We start from the raw sequence: 19,953 nt of genomic DNA, 5'->3' as shown, positions 1-19,953 counted from the left end.
AAGAGGAAAAAACCCCATGCAAATCTGTGGTGGCAATGAAACTAATTTTTTTGATTAACAAAGTTTATTAAAAGGCTTAAGCTTTTGTGAGCTTTTGAAATGTGCCATATTTGAATTACTAGGTGAATAAACTTTATCTAGTAATAAACAATTACTATTTGCTTTTACTTTTAATTGTTACAATTATTTAACGAATGAGATTCTTAGTTTTGACTGTAAATATTACCAAATGTGCTACTATGTCATGTTAGTTGAGTTTATTCCAAAATATCCGCAAAGATAATAAAAATCAGGAGTCTGACATTTGTTAGTCAAATATGACTAAGATTTATTTGCATGCAGTTAACCTGGATGACTGATCACTAATACACAGAGGGAGACATTTTTGCAATGCTTAGCTAAATAATTGAAATTCTTATTTGCTCATTATGATAATTTCTAGATCTCCATGTAATTTCACCTGGAATGATAGGGCAAGCCCTGGTTAGCATTTGAATAGGAGGCCTTCTGGCAATGTTAGAGTTGGATGTTGGAATGGAAAGTCAAGCAATCATCTCCAAAGAAGGACGGGGAGAATCAGTTCTGCGTTATTCATAAAATCCTTGAGTTGACCTTGACTTAAAGGAGACCCTCTCCTTCTGATTTCTAGCTCCATCTCAGTTACACTATTAAAAAGATGATTTATAAAATTAAATCCAGATAATACAACTGGATAAAGCAGCATAAATGCACTGGCAAATAATAATAAAACCATCACGATCCTCATCACTGCTTTGAGTCATTTGGCTGAGCTGGGCGGCCATAGAAATTGAATAAATAAGCAAATCTTTGTCATCATCCCTTCCAAGAGATTAGCAAAGATTACAAGTGAATATTCTTAGGGCAGTGAGTTCCTAGCTACTGTTGATTAAGGTCCTTGAAACCCTACATTGCTCACTGCATAAACCACGTGGTAGACTCATTTTAATTTTTTAATTTATCAAATTTAGAAGCACAAAGTCATCATCCCTCCTTATGATGTATTGATTTTTAAAACAGACAAATGAGTTGACAAAACTAATTTTGAGGGAGTAAAAAGCCTGTATGGGAAAAATGATGATATATACGTCAAAGAATATATATTGTTTGCTAATATGTGCTGGTATTTAGCATGTCTAATTCTTATAATGTCAGATGTGTGAAGAGAAACATTATCTTATGACTGCAGAGAATCAGTATTTGTTTTCTGTTCAGGGCTTACGTATGTAATCATCAAAAATTTGAGTAAATAATAGATACTATTAACAGCTGTTTTGATATTTAGGCTGATTGTAATGTTCTTGTCTTGTACATTAAACACATTAAATGTTTTTGATATATAAGACAAGAAATTGATAGTGAGTATGTAATACTGTTACTGTTTTTTTAATATTGGTTATTTCTGGATATAAAATAAATTTTTGCAAGTAGCAGGTTTAGTTGCTTAAACAGTTATAGAATTTAGTATCAAGGTGTCAGAACAAAGGATTTTGTTATGTAAGGTTGAGAGAATGTATCAGAAATCTAGACAAAATTTTATTGATTGTCACTAGGATCAGAGCTACCTCGGGATAGGATGCCAGATGTTGTTGAGCTCCAATTCTTATCAACTTTGCTCAGTATTGATAATAGTAAAAAGAAGATAGAAGTTGCAACTGAGCATCTGGAGGGGCACAAGATGTCTATCTACAAAGTTATTTTATATATTTTATTTGTGCACCTCAATCAGGGGTATAGTGCAGATTTTAATGTTTCTTTCTTTCTGGGGTTTCTTAGAACTCATTCTATAGGCTTAAACATACAGTATGCATGTGTCAGAGGTTCATTTCTTAGTAAAATTGTATTAAATAATATTATATTATTATTAGAACACTCTGCACTTGAAGCTCTGTGATGAAGATAAATTTACCAAAGATGATCATCTTTACACAGTTGTCTTTGATGTTGGAAAACTCCGTACAGGACAAATTACTCGTGTGAGCTTCAAACTAAATCCTGAAGTAAGTGGGGAACTGGTGCTAAAAATATAAAAAGAAACAAATACAGATAGCCCTCAACTTACAACAGTTCATTTAGTGACCAATGTTACAATACCACTGAAAAATATGATTTGTGACCATTTTTCATCCCCATGATTGCATTATCAAAATTCTTATGCTTGGCAACTGATTCATATTTATGACCTTGGCTGTGTTCCAGGGTCAATGTGATCAGCTTTGGAGACTTTCTGACAAGCAAAGTCAATGGGGAACTCAGATTCACTTAACCAGAATTTATAAAGTGCAGAGATTCACTTAACAACTGTGGCTAGAAAAGACATAAAATGAGGCAAAGCTCACTTAGCAAATGTTTCACTTAACAAGAGAAATTTTTGGCTCAACTGTGGTTGTGTGTTGAGGACTATCTGTACACCTTTGGCTTTATTGCTGTATAACTGAACTTTGTCCCTTCTATGTTTGTGCTCAAATCATCTGAATCTATTAACAGCTTCTTAAATATGCATGTACTGTAAGAATCCAATGAACAAACAAATTAAACATTTCATCAGTGTAGTGTGGAAATTCAGAGAAAAATATCTCTTCCATTGTTTGTGTTTTAATTGTTTGTTTTTGTGAATTGGCGAAGTCACAGAGGGCCTAAGACTAATTCTCTACATGGGGCTACCTTTGAAAAGTGTTCGGAAACTTCAGATCGTGCAGAATGCAGCTGCGAGAGCCATCGTGGGGCTTCCCAGATTCGCCCACATTTCTGCAATACTCCATGGCCTGCATCGGCTGCCAATCAGTTTCCGGTCACAATTCAAAGTGTTGGTAATGACCTTTAAAGCCCTACATGGCATTGGACCAGAATACTTCCGGAACCGCCTTCTACCGCACGAATCCCAGCGGCCAATAAGGTCCCACAGAGTTGGCCTTTTCCGGGTCCCGTTGACCAAACAATGTCGTTTGGCGGGCCCCAGGGGAAGAGCCTTCTCTGTGGCGGCCCCGGCCCTCTGGAATCAACTCCCCCCAGAGATTAGAACGCCCCCCAACCTCCTTGTCTTTTGCAAATTACTCAAGACCCACCTTTATCGCCAGGCATGGGGGAACTGAGACATCCTCCCCCAGGCTTTTATATTTTATGTTTGGTATGTATGTGTTGTATGGTTTTAATTGCTGGGGTTTTATTTATGTTTTATTTTTAATATTAGATTTGTTTCACTGTTATATTGTTTCTATTATTGTTGTGAGCCGCCCCGAGTCTTCGGAGAGGGGCGGCATACAAATCTAATTAATAAATAATAATAATAATAATAGTAATAGTAATAGTAATAATAATAATAATAATAATAATAATAATAATAATAATAATAATAATGTTAAAGCTCACAGCTCAAAGGGCAACACCATGATCTTATTGAAACCTGATACCAAAACTTCATGAGCTTGTTTGCATGGTACTGAAGATTGTAAGACCTGACTTTGGCTAGATGGTACATCTGATGAAAACTTACAGGACTCAGGCATGTAAACAAGAGCCTGGGAACTATACATAGATAAACCAGTGCCAACCTAAATTATCTTGAGGTACTATCACTGTGTAAAAATTCCTCCCTTTTCTTTATCAAGCAAGAATGAAAAGCAAAGCAGTAAGTCAGAATGAAAACCAAACTTCTAGAATCTTCTTAATATAAAATAGAATAGAATAGAATTTTATTGGCCAAGTGTGATTGGACACACAAGGAATTTGTCTTGGTGCATATGCTCTCAACGTACTATGTATGCTCTCAACGTAATATAAAGGAAAATTAAAAAGAATATCACTACTCTTCAAAATACAATAGCTCTCCACAATGCCATTACAATAAATTAATATTATTTGGAAAAGGAAAATTGTTTTTCATTGAGAATAATCTTTTTCCTATTTTTTTTAATAGAGGGAAGAAGAGCTGGATGTTGAATTCAAGTTGCAAAGCATGTGAGTACAACTTTAAAGCTATAGAATATCCCTTAGAGATGTAGGGTACTATAGATAAATTATAATTGCTAGAAAAATAATCGGTATGCATAGGATTGCCATTTTGTATATAGGATAGAAAAAATTCTGCAGTCTAATAAGTTATCCTATCAGTCACTCCAAAGGCATGCTAAAACAGCTAGCAGTTGAATTTACCCTACAAAGAGAAACAATGTCTTGATTCAATAGTACTTCAATCAGTAAGTGCACAGGCAAACAGACTTCTCAAGCAGAGCCAGGCAACAAAATTGGTCAAGGGAAAACACAAAAGTAACTGACTGTAGAAATATAGTTAAAAATCAGAGTAGAATGGAAGTTGTGTGCCATAAAAATTATAACCAAGGAAATCCAAGTCAGTTGTTTGTGCTTGTGCAAAATGAATGTGCAGAGATTATAGGTATCACAATGTACAGGTAATTGGGTAGTAAGGAGCAGAGGACAAAAGTCAGCTGGTGCATTGACTGAAAATCAATTACATGGTTTCAAAGGCTGTGTCCAAATAAGCTTTTAGAAATGCATTGCATAGTGATTTATGTAATTAATTAGATGATTGTGTGCAGCTTCCGTATGACACATCTATTTTCATACTTTTGTGCTGTGTAAAATTCTGGACCTGCAGAACTTCCATTAAAAACAAAAGAACAAAAATGGCTTTGAATGCATTGTTCAACCAATGAACAAATAATAATAATTAATTTGTTTGGTTGCTGGGTGAGAGAACAGGGGGAGAGAAGACAGGCTTTGGGTCAGAGGATAAGGAGGAAGTGACCTCAAAGGCAATATTGTAGTTGTACTCCTTTCTTTCAGTGGACAACTCTTTGCTAGCAATTACTGACATAGTCTATGAATGATCTCAGTGATATTTATTTATTTATTTATTTATTCATTCATTCATTCATTCATTCATTCATTCATTCATTCATTCATTTGATTTGTATGCCGCCTCTCTCCGTAGACTCGGGGCAGCTAACAACAGTGATAAAAAACAGCATGTAACAATCCAATACTAAAACAACTAAAAAACCCCTTATTATAAAACCAAACATACATACAAACATACCATGCGTAAATTGTAAAGGCCTAGGGGGAAAGAATATCTCAGTTCCCCCATGCCTGACGGCAGAGGTGGGTTTTAAGAATCTTACAAAAGGTGAGGAGGGTGGGGGCAATTCTAATCTCTGGGGGGAGTTGGTTCCAAAGGGCCGGGGCCGCCACAGAGAAGGCTCTTCCCCTGGGTCCCGCCAAATGACATTGTTTAGTTGACGGGACCCGGAGAAGGTCCACTCATCTCATTTCAGTTTTGATTTGCTAGATGAAGTTATTGTTCACATCTGAAAATAAGAGGGAAAACAGAAAATAGTTCTTGCTTCTCTGAGTCATATTTCAAATTTGAAAATTGTTTGTATTGCTGACCACATCACTAAAAGAGTTATTGGCCAAGTATGCTACATTCACATGCTACTCCTAAAGATCCTCTGCATTTCCATAGCAGTGGCTCCAAATCATACTACTTCCTTTCAGCCAAATCTTATCTCATGGTGATGGTGATGGCTATGGATATGGAAGCAATTCCTTCATAAACTTGGGACAATGCAATGGTAAGAGTAAGAGGTCAGATAACCTATCTGATCTTGGTACATCTTCAAAAAAGTTAAGTTGGGTTGGACTTGATTAATGTTTGGATGAGAAACCATCAGGAAACCCCAGAGTTGAAACCAACTAAATCTGGAAGTTGAAAAAACATCCCAAAAGAAAAAAATATCCCAAGAGAAAAAAAAATCCAAAAGAACCGAAGAAGCAGAATGTCTTCAAAGAAAAAACCCCAAAAAGTCCAGTTGCCTCTTGAAAAAAGTACCTTTGGGACAGCGATGACTTGAATGATTGAGAATCTCCATAGACATTAAAAAACAATCAGAGTTGAAGAAGCTGTTTGGATTAGAAGTGAAATGTCTTTTAAAAAAACCCAATTGCCTCTTGAAAAAGCATCTTTGGGATCCCCAAAGAAGGCAATGGAAAAGCACTTCCACATTGTTATCAAGGAAATTACATGCATAAATACCCGGAATCAAAATTGTCTTAAAGAAAACCTTAAGAAACCAATGGGGATGCTAGAAAATTACCAATCACAAAGCACACTAAAAACACAGCAACATGAAAAACTCTTCGGTGTTTGATTTTCCAGCATATTTCAGAATATTCCAGCATATTTCATATTTCCAGTGAGTACTTATTCTGTATGTATCTGGAAACTTTCTGAGTTAGAATCATAACGTGTAAGCTGAGTGTTAACTGGTGGGAAACTCAAGTTTTGAACTTGGTAAATATGAATGTGACAATATCACTCAACCCAATGGACTGGTTCTAACCACACGGAGCGACAATTCTCACGATAGGCATCCATAGATGAATCAAGAGGCTCCTTGCATGGAGCCAGACAATATGTAAGAAGGTAAGTTACGTTTTTATTTTGATTCTTCTCTAGCGTGATTTTGTTTTCACATATTCATATGTTGAGTTTCATGAATACTTAATGCTCCTTCTATTTTCATAGGATTCAAAGACCACGTAGTAGACCTGTTGTTAGCGCTGCTAGAAATCGCGAGGCTCCACGTGAAGGCATTCTTGCATTAGGTTCTCGCTGGATCGGTTGGTTGCGCAGTATTGATATTCCTAAGCCTCCTGGATTTTAAAAGATGAAAGGAGCTGAGATTAAAGGCCTTCTTTTGGATCCTGGAAAACACAACGGTATATTATATTGCTTGAATGTAAAAATACTGTTTAAGGCATATTTAAATAAGAAGGTGCCCTGCTGAGATTTGGCAGTTCACCAAACCAGACATAACTTTAGCTGCAGGTCCGCCTAAACCCAGGTGAACCTGTTAGCAGCTCACCCCTGATCCTGCCGATTCTCTGATGTGAATATCAATATAAATTAATTATATTTCTTTTTGTTTTCCAACAGATTTAAAGTTGTATTCCTAGACATCATCAGGAAAACTGCAGTAAAGAAGACACTAAACAAAATTGTAAATAAAATGTGTAGAGGAATTAATATATATTAAAAACCTATGAAAATGAACATAAATATATATTGTACATTGTTTTGTTTTTATTAAATAAATGGGCTTGATCTTTTTTGCATTCTGATTTACCACTTAGACTTTTTTTAACATTTACTCTACTGATTACATTATTGTCCCATGTTTCTCATGTGGTTATTTTTATGGTCCTAATCTGAAGATGTGTGTGTATTATTTGTAGACTTCATTTTCAGAATCCTTGAAAATGTTTTTAGGAATGCAAGTAATTATCTTTGTTGTAGTATGATTAGGATGGTAAATTGGGAGAGGTGAGACTGAACTTCAACTCAGTCTCTACTATGTAAAAATTCACTGAGTGATTTTGGTTAGTCAAAATCAGCCTGGCCTACCTGACAGTAAATTAAGGTTGTGGAAGCTTTGGTGGTCCCTGAGCTTGGTTGTTTCTTTCTTTATTTGACTTCTATGCCACCCAATCATGAAGGACTTCTTGCAGACATTTAATTACATGACTAGTTAACATCTGCAGAGATCACATTACCTAGCCATGCAATAAAACACCTACAAGCAAACAATCCTTAGAGATCACCAAGGATTCCATGTAGCTCAAACTTGAATTAGGATTATTGTGGTGAAATATTAGAGGAGGGAATGCTACATATGCCAGAACAAAAAAATAGAAAATACCAGTTTAATATTAAGATCACATGAGGCAATTGCTGCACAGTTTCTATAATTTCCTTTTATAGTGAATCAAAATGAAGCATTTTCTAGAGTCATCTTGATTTTCTGGGTTGTATTACTTGCTAGTTTGAGCAGATTAATGTCTTTATTACTTATTAAAAGCCATAAAACACATATATTTAAACAGGCTTTTAAAAATTGATCATTTAATTCTGTTGGATAAAGAAACTATAATAAGGATTTTTTAGGAAAAAAATGGATTTCATATGGCAACAAAATCCTGACAAGAAAAAAAAATTAATGCTATAGCACAGTGATGGCGAACCTTTTTTCTCTTGGGTGCTGAAAGAGCATGGGTGGGCGCTATCACACATGTAAGAGTGCCCATACCCATAATTCAATGCCTGGGGAGGGTGAAAACAGCTTCTCTCACCCACCTCTGACCCTCTGGAGGCCAGAAATGGCATGTTTCCCAACTTCTGGTGGGCCCAGTAGGCTCATGTTTTGCCCTCCCCAGGCTTCCCTGGAACTGGGGGAGGGTAAAAACGTCCTCCTCCATGCACACAGAGGCTCTGTGTGAGCCAAAAATCAGCTGGCTGGCACACACATGCACGTTGGAACTGAGCTAAGGCAACAGCTTGCATGCCAGCAGATATGGCTCCGTGTGCCACTTGTGGCACCCGTGCCATAGGTTTGCCATCACTGCTATAGCATAAAATAGATGGATTGAAGCAAACTGGGATAAGAAATCCAATCAATACCCTGTAGAACAATGGCCCACTGTACATGTTACATTGAGCATTGAATTGATCCAATTTAAAACAAAGCAAGGCTATGTCAATAGGCAAGTCTTCTGCAGTGCAAATAGGTAGAGAAGAATTTGTAGCAGTAATAGCATTTATCTTCATAGAATTCATAGGTATAGTAACTGTAGTAATGAAATATGTCAATTCTAGATAAAATATTGGTAGACAGATACATTATATACTGTGTAGTATTAACATGTAGAGATACAACACACATCATACTATCGCTGAAGGTATACTGAAGGTACATATTGTCAAGGCTGTGGTCTTCACACCTGCAAGCTACTTCTATGAAAGCTGACAATTAGAAATCCTGCCCAATTGATGCCTTTGACTGATTGCTTGGGAAAATAATTGAAAATATCTTGGATCACAGGAAGAACGAATTACTCAGTTTGAATGAAAACTAGATTGCTCACTGTTGTGGTTCCGTCTGAGGCCCCTCAGGGAACGGCTGATCTTCTGTCGGTTTCGAGCTCAGAGGGAGAGGCTGAGAAACAGGAGGTGCAGGCAGACGAGGAGGAGGAATCCCAGGCTGAAGAAGAGGGAGGACAGCCAGAGTCCCCCCAGAGGGAGCTCTCCCCAGCAAGCAGCCTGGATTCCTTAGAGGAAAATGCACAAGCCATAATTGATCTGCGACAGAGAAGAGCTACTCAGAGAAGGGATCAATTGGCTAAGTACTTTCAGCATTAAAGAGGCAACAGCTGGGTTTGGGTGTGGTGCTCTTTGGAAAGGCTAAAAGGCAGACTCACCCTTCCTGGCTTGTGGAGTTTTATCTTTGAGAGTCTTGGGACCTGGCTGTGAACTTTGGCGTCTTGGAATCCTGGTTTGTGCCTTTGACTACTGAAACCTTGGGGTGGGTGTGCCAGCAAGAAGCTTGCTGTATTGTCTGGACATCAGGACTCTGCTGTAAAGTATTATAGCCTGTCTGTTGGGAAGAACAGGTTTTCCTCTGTGTTTATTTTTTCCAGCTATAAAATACTTTTGGCTTTTACCAGAGTGTCTGGCTGTTTTTTCCAGTTGGTGTTGAGGTCTGGGGGAACCCAGACAGAACACTCACCAGCAAATCTAACCATTAAGCTTCAATGGTATAATGCAGGGGTATCAAATACAAGCCCATGGGCTGGATCTGGCCTGTGATGTGGTTGGAGTCACCCCATAGGGCCATCCTGGCAAATGTAAAGGGCCAACCCACATCATTTCAGCCTGGTTTACACAATGAAAAGAGGAAGCATCGGGCCAGCATGGCTTCGGTCTACCCAGTGTGAAGAGGAAACATGCAAGCAGTTTGGGGAGTGGCACCAAGCTGGCCACACCCACCCAATCGGCCATGCCCACCCAGTCAGCATACCCCTCCAGCCCCACAAGGTCAACAGTCCTGATGAGGCTTTCAATGAAATTGAGTTTCACACCCCTGGTATAATGCAAAGGAAAGAATCGCTGTTTTGAAAATTTGAGACCAGTTGAAAAAGAGGTTGACCAAAGAAAACATGCTTATTATTACTGATATGATGCAAACACAAACTTACAAAAACTCAAAGTAGTTACTGAGATACATTTCTGGCACAGTGATGCTCATTGGAAAACAAAGAGTTGTAAACAAGAAGAGGAACAAAAATATCTATTGTGGATGATGCAGTGAATCCTAAAGTATGCAGAAGCTTGGATCTGATGACCTTGTGGATATTTTCAAACTCTGTGGTCTTATGAATCAATAGCTGACCCATCTCGTAGCTATTAATACTGAAAAGTAGACATAAACCAAAATGTAGTCTATAATTTCTCTATAATTCTTTGGATACCAGTGTGGGCAGGTACTGTCAATTATATGATTTGTTTCCTATGAAAATAACCTTGACTTTGAAATAAAAACATTTAAATAAGCCTTTGAATGAGCATGTGAGATCATTATTTGGTCAAACAATAGATTACAGGTTAAAGAAAACATGGGCGCCAGTAGAATATTTCAGGCAGAGTAATGGTAAAACAATATAAAAGATTTTTTTCTCCATATCAATTTGTAAAGGTAGCTTGTTCCACATATGAAATACTAGATCACCTAGAGCTTTTGAAGGCTCCACTACAAGGACTCTGCAAGGAGCAGAGTTGTTTAGGACTTTTCTTTTCTTTTTTATTTACAACCATTTTATTTCTGAGGAGTCAGAAAGAATGATTGGGAAGAATAGGTAAGGATACACATTCAGATTTTTAATGTAATATCTCTAACAATAGTGGTCACCACTCAGATAGGAATTGATTTGCATATAAGCCCAGTTGTTGGTATCAGGTCCTTAGGGAAAGAGCATTAATTCAGAGACATTCCAAATTGGTGTCTTCCTTCCTTAGCTACTGTTTTTAACACAAATCTCTCTCTAATATAGGAAAAATATGAGCAAAGGTAAAATAAAAGGTGAAGGTTTCCCCTATCCAGTCAATGCAATTCTCCAATGCAGTCTCCCTCAGCTTCTTCACGCTTCTGTGGTCATGTAGCCAACACTGTTACCTTCCCACCAAATTATAGCTATTTATCTACTTGCATTTGCAGGCTTTCAAATTGCTAGGTTGGCATGAGTTGGGGAAAAATGGGAACAGATCCCATTACAAGGTACTTGTAACTCCTGTCCCAAGGAATGTGGAGGTGGATGCAGGGGAAACTTCAACACATCATAGGCCTGTTTTATTGCCGACAGAGGCAGGTAGTGCAGTGTCCTCAGACGAAGAAGAAGGTGGGAGTGACTTGGACGAGGGGGGCTTGGCACACAGCCCAGGAAGTCAATCTCCATTATCTTTGTTTGATTCGGATGCGGAAGTTTTGGACCCACACAGGCGCAGAGTTATGCGTAGAAGAGACCAATTGAGGGCATATCACAGAAGATAAGAGAGGCCACCTTTGTTTGGGTGGGGCTCCAGTAATTAATGCTGATGATATAAATAGGAGCGTGTGGGTTTGGCCGTTGTGGAAGAATATCTGATCATTGTGCTTCAGGACGGCCTTGCAGAGCAAAGTGTGTGGGTGTTTCACTTCGTGGAAGAAGAAGGGCTGTGACGTTTCTTCACAGCTGCAAGCTAAGTAATTAAGGAATGAGTAAGGGATTTGTACAGACTACCAGATTGTTTTGGGAGGAGTGCTCTTTGCAATACAAAAAGAGTGCTTAGTTTATTTTGAATTTTTGATAAAGAACTTTGTTTTGAATTTTCAAACGTGTGTGTGTCTGAAATTTGTACCCTTGAATTTTCGGGAGGCTCCTATCAGGGGGCCCGGCAGAACACCTAGTTGGGTAATAAAATGACTGCAAGCAAACAAACAAGCTTAGAGAACATAACCAAGAAGAGGAGGAATTGTTAAGAGTGGCTTCAGGTCAATGGTCCCCAACCTTTCCACCTTTGTGGACCGGTAGTGACCATGGTGGGGTGAGGGAGAGGAGATGGTTCTGTGCAGGCACTGGGTTTGCAGGTTTCCATGCACATCTTCATTTCTTCAAATGGCGGGTGCCCGGGTCTGCCACACCCAATGGAGCGTTGCACTAAAGTGCACTCACCCACCACTTGCCTGCCCAGTTCTGAATGGGTTGCGACCTAGTATTGGGCTGCAGCCCAGGGATTAGACCAGTGGTGATGAATCTTTTTTGGTTCGTATGCCAAAAGGAGGTGTGCCCCTGCACTGCCCCCACACATGCGCACAACCTCCCCTATCCCTATGCATGCACAAAGGCCTCATTAAGCCTGGTACATGAAAACATAGAAACATAGAAACATAGAAGACTGACGGCAGAAAAAGACCTCATGGTCCATCTAGTCTGCCCTTATACTATTTCCTGTATTTTATCTTAGGATGGATATATGTTTATCCCAGGCATGTTTAACTTCAGTTGTTGTGGATTTATCTACCACGTCTGCTGGAAGTTTGTTCCAAGGATCTACTACTCTTTCAGTAAAATAATATTTTCTCATGTTGCTTTTGATCTTTCCCCCAACTAACTTCAGATTGTGTCCCCTTGTTCTTGTGTTCACTTTCCTATTAAAAACACTTCCCTCCTGGACCTTATTTAACCCTTTAACATATTTAAATTTTTCGATCATGTCCCCCCTTTTCCTTCTGTCCTCCAGACTATACAGATTGAGTTCATTAAGTCTTTCCTGACACGTTTTATGCTTAAGACCTTCCACCATTCTTGTAGCCCGTCTTTGGACCCGTTCATTGTTCAAAACAATGCCCAAATTCAAAGAATGCACTTCCGGTTAGCCCATTGTACTGTTTTTTGCACTGGAGCTTCATGAAGCTTCCCTGAATTCTTCAGAGTGAAAAAAACAGCACAATGGCAAACCGGAAGTACTTTTTCACCCTGAACTTCCGGTTTGTCCATTGGGTGATTTTCTTTTTGCCTCTGGGGCCTCAGGAAAGCTTTCCTGAAGCATCCAGAGGGAGAAATGGCCTTTCCCAAGGGTGAAAATCAACTGACCAGCTGATACAGGGCAAAGTCTTGCGTGCCCTCCGATATGACTCCATATGCCACCTGTAGCATGCATGCCATAGGTTTGCCATCAGGGGATTAGGCCATGTTGTGTTGAAAGGTAAAAACGTGTCAGAGTAGGAAGGCAAGTTCATACAAGTCAAACGAAATAATGCACACATATTTTTATTATCTAGTGCACTTGTACTCGCCCTTTACTGACCTCTTAGGAATCTGGATAGGTCAACCGTAGATAATCTAAGGGTAAAGTGTTGGGGGTTTGGGGATGACACTATGGAACTCATTACCGGACTCCATAGTATCATCCCCAAACCTCCAACACTTTACCTTTAGATTATCTATGGTTGACCTATCCAGATTCCTAAGAGGTCAGTAAGGGGCGAGTACAAGTGCACTAGAGTGCCTTCCGTCCCCTGTCCTATTGCTCTCCTATATCTCCTATACCTTTCTTCTATTCATATATCTCTTCTTCTATTCTTTCATTGATATGTTCTATTACTATATCTTCTTTTCTATTCTTTCATAGATATATTTTACTATGAGTATCTCCTCTATAACCTTCATCATGTATTTTACTATGTGTGTGTGTATATATATACCCACTAAAACTCTCATTGTGTATTGGACAAAATAAACAAACAAACAAACAAACAAACAAACAAATAAATAAATAAATAAATAAATTTTGCTGGATGCTTACGTCTCTAGTTTAATGCAGGTAATCCGTGACGTATGACAGGCCATTTAATGGATGTTCAAAGTTACAATGCACACCCCATGTCCATTTCAAAGTTACAAACTTTGCAGCACTCCCATGGCCATTGGCCCTTACGACTAATCACACAGATGTTGCAGCACACCCACCCACTCGACTATTTCCACTCACCTATTCCTCCTATTGAGCCAAGGTAGCGTGAAGAGTGGAGCACTGCAAACTACTTCATTCGACTGTTCGGCAGTTCAAATCTCACCGGCTCAAGGTTGACTCAACTTTCCATCCAAGATGGGTAAAATGATTACCCAGATTATTGGGGGCAATATGTTGATTCTGTAAACCGCTTCAAGAGGGCTATAAAAGCACCATGAAGCAGTAATATAACTCTAAGTGCTATTGCTATTTCCCTCCCATCCTGCCTGGCCAGGTACTGGGCCAGCTTTGTGAACATACTGGGTTGCATGCACTCCTCCCCATTCCCCCATTATTATTCACTTTCTTACCTTTTGATGAGTTCAGGTGGTCAGAGCAGAGTAGACCACTCACATGCTGACCTTTTGAAAATTTGTTTGACTTACACATTGCCTTTCTACTGTACTATAGTTATAAATAGTTAAAGTAATTCCCTAAAAGGTGCTCCTTAGTAAGTACAGTGATACCTCGTCTTACAAACGCCTCATCATACAAACTTTTCGAGATACAAACCTGGGGTTTAAGATTTTTTTGCCTCTTCTTACAAACTATTTTCACCTTACAAACCCACTGCTGCTGCTGGGATGCCCCACCTCCGGACTTCCGTTGCCAGCGAAGCGCCCGTTTTTGCACTGCTGGGTTCCCCCTGAGGATCCCCTCCATGGGAAACCCCACCTCTGGACACAGAAGTCTTCTGTGTTTTTGCGATGCTTCAGGGGAATCCCAGCAGGGGAATCCCAGCATCGCAAAAACAGGCACTTCGCTGGCAACGGAAGTCCAGAGGTGGGGTTTCCCAGTGAGGGGAGTCTCAGTGAAATTGCAACATCGCAGAAACACAGAGGTCCGGAGGTGGGATTTCGAGGACTTCCATGTTTTTGCGATGCTGCAATTTTGCTGAGGCTCCCCTCACTGGGAAACCCCACCTCCAGACTTCCGTTCCCAGCGAAGCGCTCATTTTTGCAATGCTGGGATTCCCCTGCAGTATTGCAAAAGCACAGAAGTCTGGAGGTGGGTTTTCCTATGGAGGGGAGCCTCAGGGAAATCCCAGCAGAGCAAAAACAGGTGCTTCGGCTGGCAAAAGGGGTTAATTTTGGGCTTGCACGCATTAATCGCTTTTCCATTGATTCCTATGGGAAACATTGTTTCGTCTTACAAACTTTTCACCTTAAGAACCTCATCCCGGAACCAATTAAGTTTGTAAGATAAGGTATCACTGTACTTGGGGCGTTAGAGGATTGTGGGTTAATTCTAGATGATCCACCACTAATGTTTATAGTTTAAGATTCAGAGTTTTAGCAGTTGTATGGCCTAAGTGCTAAAGCCCACTGCAACAATATCGACAAAAAGGCTTCTAGAGTTGTTAACCTGATCCTACGTAGCTTCTGTTCCAGCAATCTCACACTACTTACAAGAGCCTACAAAACATTTGCCAGACCCATCCTTGAATACACCTCATCTGTCTGGAACTCATACCACATCTCGGACATCAACACCCTTGAAAACGTCCAAAGATATTTCACCAGAAAAGCCCTTCACTCCTCCACTCGAAACAGAATACCCTACGAAAATAGACTAACAATCCTGGGTCTAGAAAGCTTAGAACTACGACGCCTAAAACATGATTTAAGTATTGCCCACAAGATCATATGCTGCAACGTCCTAATGGTCAATGACTACTTCAGCTTCAACTGCAACAACACAAGAGCACGCAACAGATTAAAACTTAATATTAACCGCTCCAAACTTGACTATAAAAAATATGACTTTAACAATCGAGTTGTCGAAGCGTGGAACTCATTACCAGACTCAATAGTGTCAACGCCTAATCCCCAACATTTCTCCCTTAGACTATCCACGATTGACCTCTCCAGGTTCCTAAGAGGTCAGTAAGGGGCGTACATAAGTGCACTAGTGTGCCTTTCGTCCCCTGTCCAATTGTCTTTCCTTTATCTCATATATCATATATATTTTCCTCCTTTCATATATCTTCTCCTCTATTTTTACATATTATCTTTATATATATTACTTCATGTCTATTCTCTTCCATATGTATTGTGTATTGGGCAAATGAATAAATAAATAAAAATAAATAAATAAAATAATGGATAGTTGTGCCATTATGATGTAGGTGATGGTTCACACTAACACAGTAACTTAACAATCAAAAACATCCAAACCAATAGAATCTAATATACAGTAAAATTCCCTATGTTTCCATTTCAGTTTCTCATTTGTCAAAAGAGTTTGCAAATGTTGATTAAGTATGGAGTGAAAAAAAAATACATGAAGGAACTTGTATCTAAATGAGCCACAGAAAGTTTATGTCTATGGAAATTTTCAGTCATCCAGGTTGTAGTTATCCCAAAGGTGCTTTTTTAAAAAGGCAACTGGACTTTGTTTTCCTACAGAGAGTTTATAAAAAAAAGAGAAACAAATTATAATTCTATGTTCTCTGATTTTTGTTTTGTAGCCCAGATCATCCTGAAAACATCATTACAAACGGAGTATTGGTGGTAATCATGATTTATTTTTAAATATATTTTCTAAAATAATTGAAACCATAGTACCCATTGGAAAGCAAAAGAGAATCCGAAGCCACAAAATTGTTTAACAGCTGCAACAATGTTATATGGACTGCGGCTGATATAGATTTGGTATGGCTTAAAACAAAGACTGGTAATTAAGCAACCCATAGTTATCTGTTTCTTCAGTGGGGGATTGGACTAGATGACCTCGTCCTTCTGTTAATCTGTTAAATCTATTAAATCTGTTTTGCCAATACCCTGGGTACGGAACAGTGCTATCTGGGGGTACAACTTGCCAGCCAATCTTTGCAATGAGCTTAAATCTTAATCTTTCCAACAAGCCAAACTTTGTAATGAGCTGACACTTTCGATTAATGGGAGGGCAAGGTCTAACCTTATTCCTTTCAGTACGCAACATTTTTATAGTATTGGCAAGATTTAGTTCATCACACTTTTTTCCCATGTCCCCTCCACCTCCTTTATTGATCATCCCATCTTCAATTGATTATTTTCTTCCTAACTATCATTGAAAACCTACGTGACAGAAATATGTGACTCAGAATAAGATTATCATTATGGCTATTTCATTCTCATGTGTCACAAACACATGCGTTGCATATCCATACTTGCTCTTTTAATTAATTAATTAAAAAGGATAATTTTAAAATTAATGAATCAGGCAGCTTAGTCCAACTCATCAGGCATTTACTGTAGATGTGGGTCCAACAGCTTTAGTCATAGTGTAAGCATTGTCTTGTGACAGAACCAGAGTTCAATAATATAGCACAGGTTTTGCATACCAAAGATCTCATGTCTAATCCATAGCACCTGTTATGGAATGTGCAGTTGGAAGTTTGAGGAAATGTCAGCAATATATCCATGGTTTCTCAGGAATGAGCCAGCACATTCTAGAAAGGCACCTATTGTATAGTCCTGAACTGAATGATAGAGGGAGAAAAAGATTCAATGTAGCCACACCCTAGAACCATGATGGCGAACCTATGGCATTTTATTTTAATTTATTTATTTTTTATTTATTAAATTTGTATGCCGCCCCTCTCCGTAGACTTGGGGTGGCTCACAACAATAGTAGCAAAATAATATGTAATATAAATCTAATAATTTAAACTAAAAACCCATAATTTAAAAACATGCACACAACACACCATACATAAACAATATAGGCCTGGGGAAGTTATTTGTGGGCACACAAGCTCATGTGTGCCAGACAGCTGATTTATGGGCCTTCTAGGCCCACTGGGGATTAGGAGCCTCTGGAGGGAATGAGGAAGGCCTATTTTTTGTTCTCCCCAAGCTCCAGAGCCTTTCTAGAAGCCTGGGGAGGGTGAAAACGACCCTCCCCAGGCTTGAAATGGGCCACTTTTGGCCTCCAGAGGGCCTCCAGGGGGTGGTGGGGAAGGCTGTTTTTCATCACCCCAGGCTTCTGGAAAGGCTCTGGAGCCTGGGGAGAGCAAAACCCCCACACCTTTTGGTTTAATCAGAAGTTGGCAAATGTGCCATTTTCTGCCTCCAGAGAGCCTCCATGGGAGTGGGGAAGGCTGGAGCCTGGGGAGAGTGAAAAATGCATTCCACCCCGTCCTGCCTGCTGCCCACCCCTGGTCGTACTAATGAACTTATTGTCATGAATCTCTGATTCCAATCAGTTGAGAGAAATAGAAGAAAAGAACAGGGAAATGGAGGAACAAAAATCAATAGAGGTTTTTTGGAGAAAACATAGATGAAAAAAGAGAGTAGCTGGAAAGTTAGAAACATAATAGGTTGAGTGAAGATTCTTGTATTAGTTTGAATAACAAAATAGGATTCTTGACCAATGAATTTTTGTGTAATTGATATCCATTTTTCTTACAGTCACGTGAGGTTTCATGTCTGGAAGTCAGAGTGGATACAGAGAAACTGAAGCAACAATTCACAAGTGAGGTCATTGCATTATGAATTAGTTTTGCCCGGGTTAGAACTAGGAGGGCTAAAATGCTATGTGAGATGGGCGGCATATAGATTTAATAAATATATAAATAAAAATGTCCCTTTAGTTATTTCAGCTTTCAATGGATGCACTCAGGACTGTATGGATTCAGAAATGTTATTGTGCATGAATTTATAGCTCATTGTCCTTACCTGAATACAAACAATAACTCCTTAAACCCATTCTGAAGGAATTATCATTTTTTTACCATCTGCAATACCTCTGAAATGACATTAACACTGACAAAATGTCATTTCTAAGGCATTGGGAGAAAATGTGGTGCTTGCCACCATATTTATTTGGATCTCTGTCACTGCAAAAATGTTGGACCACTTCCTTTGAGAGAGATCATGTAAACAAACTGCTCTGCCATTTGTGAAGGTAAACCCTCTTTAGGGGGTGAATTGTTTTTGAGAAACTTCTCTTGAACTAAGAAAAAATATTTCTTTTGTTTTCTTGGATTTATTTCTCACGAGATGCTCCCTGCCTTACATTTTTTTTTAAAAAATGTTAAAAGAAATGAATTCGCCTTGAAAATTCAGATCAGCGATATTCTTTCTACTTCAAATTTTTGGGAGTGTTATTAGTGGAAGCCTAGAAACAGTTATTATTAATATTGTTTGTTTTTTATTCTATCCACGTAGAAGGTGATTTAATCCTTACCGTCAAGGGTTCTTTTGAAGAAACTCAGAAGATTTCATTGGGTCCTGACTCCAGTCAGAGTAGTGGTAACATCATTCAGTTTCACTGTATCAAGAACCATCAGTCAAATCTGGAGATCACATTACCTACAAAAATATATTGGTCAAAGGTATTGTCATCATGGATAGTACTGCTTCGATGGTTTTATGGCTGAAATAAATGAAGAGGGAAATGTTTTGACAAATTCTGTTATCCTGTTTTGTAGCCTCAGAAACTTTAAGATGTGGACTTCACCTTATAATTATTGAAGTTGAAAAACTCAGTCTTGAAGCCAGTTGGCTCAATTGCATTTGTTAGATAGAGAAAAAAGCACTGATTTTTTTTCAACATTTTTCTAGGACAGTTCTTTCCCAATCTGTCTCCAGGACAGATTGATTTTACCCCATTTTTTTAAAGTTTAAGTTTATATCCAAGTAACCTTTTCTATCTGTATAGAGAGCCAATCATTGTCTATTATAACTCGCCAAATATTGTAAAATCTATTTGTGAGAGCTAGAGTACATTTGGAATTGCACTGCTAGCAAGAGCAGAAGGTGGGAAAATTCTGATTGCAGAAGTGGTTTGTACCCTTCAGAAATATCATTTATTTTTTATAAGAAAAAAAATCTATCCGTTTGTCCATCCGTCCATCCGTCCATCCGTCCATCCGTCCATCCGTCCATCCGTCCATCCGTCCATCCGTCCATCCGTCCATCCGTCCATCCGTCCATCCGTCCATCCGTCCATCCGTCCATCCGTCCATCCGTCCATCCGTCCATCCGTCCATCCGTCCATCTGTCCACCCACCCACCCACCCACCCATCCAGTGTTAAGCTGTGTTT

General features: G+C 39.0%; 1 protein-coding gene across 7 annotated transcripts in view; it reads left to right on the top strand.

The window, feature by feature from the left end:
- PLA2G4E (phospholipase A2 group IVE) overlaps window positions 1–19,953 on the top strand; it is a 60,754-nt gene that overhangs the window by 17,640 nt on the left and 23,161 nt on the right. For all 7 annotated transcript variants that reach the window (XM_070757524.1, XM_070757497.1, XM_070757545.1 and 4 more), the window contains 5 exons: window positions 1,887–2,018; window positions 3,935–3,975; window positions 16,392–16,434; window positions 18,316–18,379; window positions 19,075–19,241. In XM_070757524.1, the coding sequence (XP_070613625.1) occupies window positions 1,887–2,018; window positions 3,935–3,975; window positions 16,392–16,434; window positions 18,316–18,379; window positions 19,075–19,241 (447 nt within the window). The remainder of the gene's footprint in view (window positions 1–1,886; window positions 2,019–3,934; window positions 3,976–16,391; window positions 16,435–18,315; window positions 18,380–19,074; window positions 19,242–19,953) is intronic.

This window comes from Erythrolamprus reginae, chromosome 1 (genome assembly GCF_031021105.1).
Source record: "Erythrolamprus reginae isolate rEryReg1 chromosome 1, rEryReg1.hap1, whole genome shotgun sequence".
NCBI classification, from domain to species: Eukaryota; Metazoa; Chordata; class Lepidosauria; order Squamata; family Dipsadidae; genus Erythrolamprus; species Erythrolamprus reginae.
Note: the sequence above shows the minus strand (reverse complement) of the source record. Positions and strands in the feature narration are given on the sequence as shown.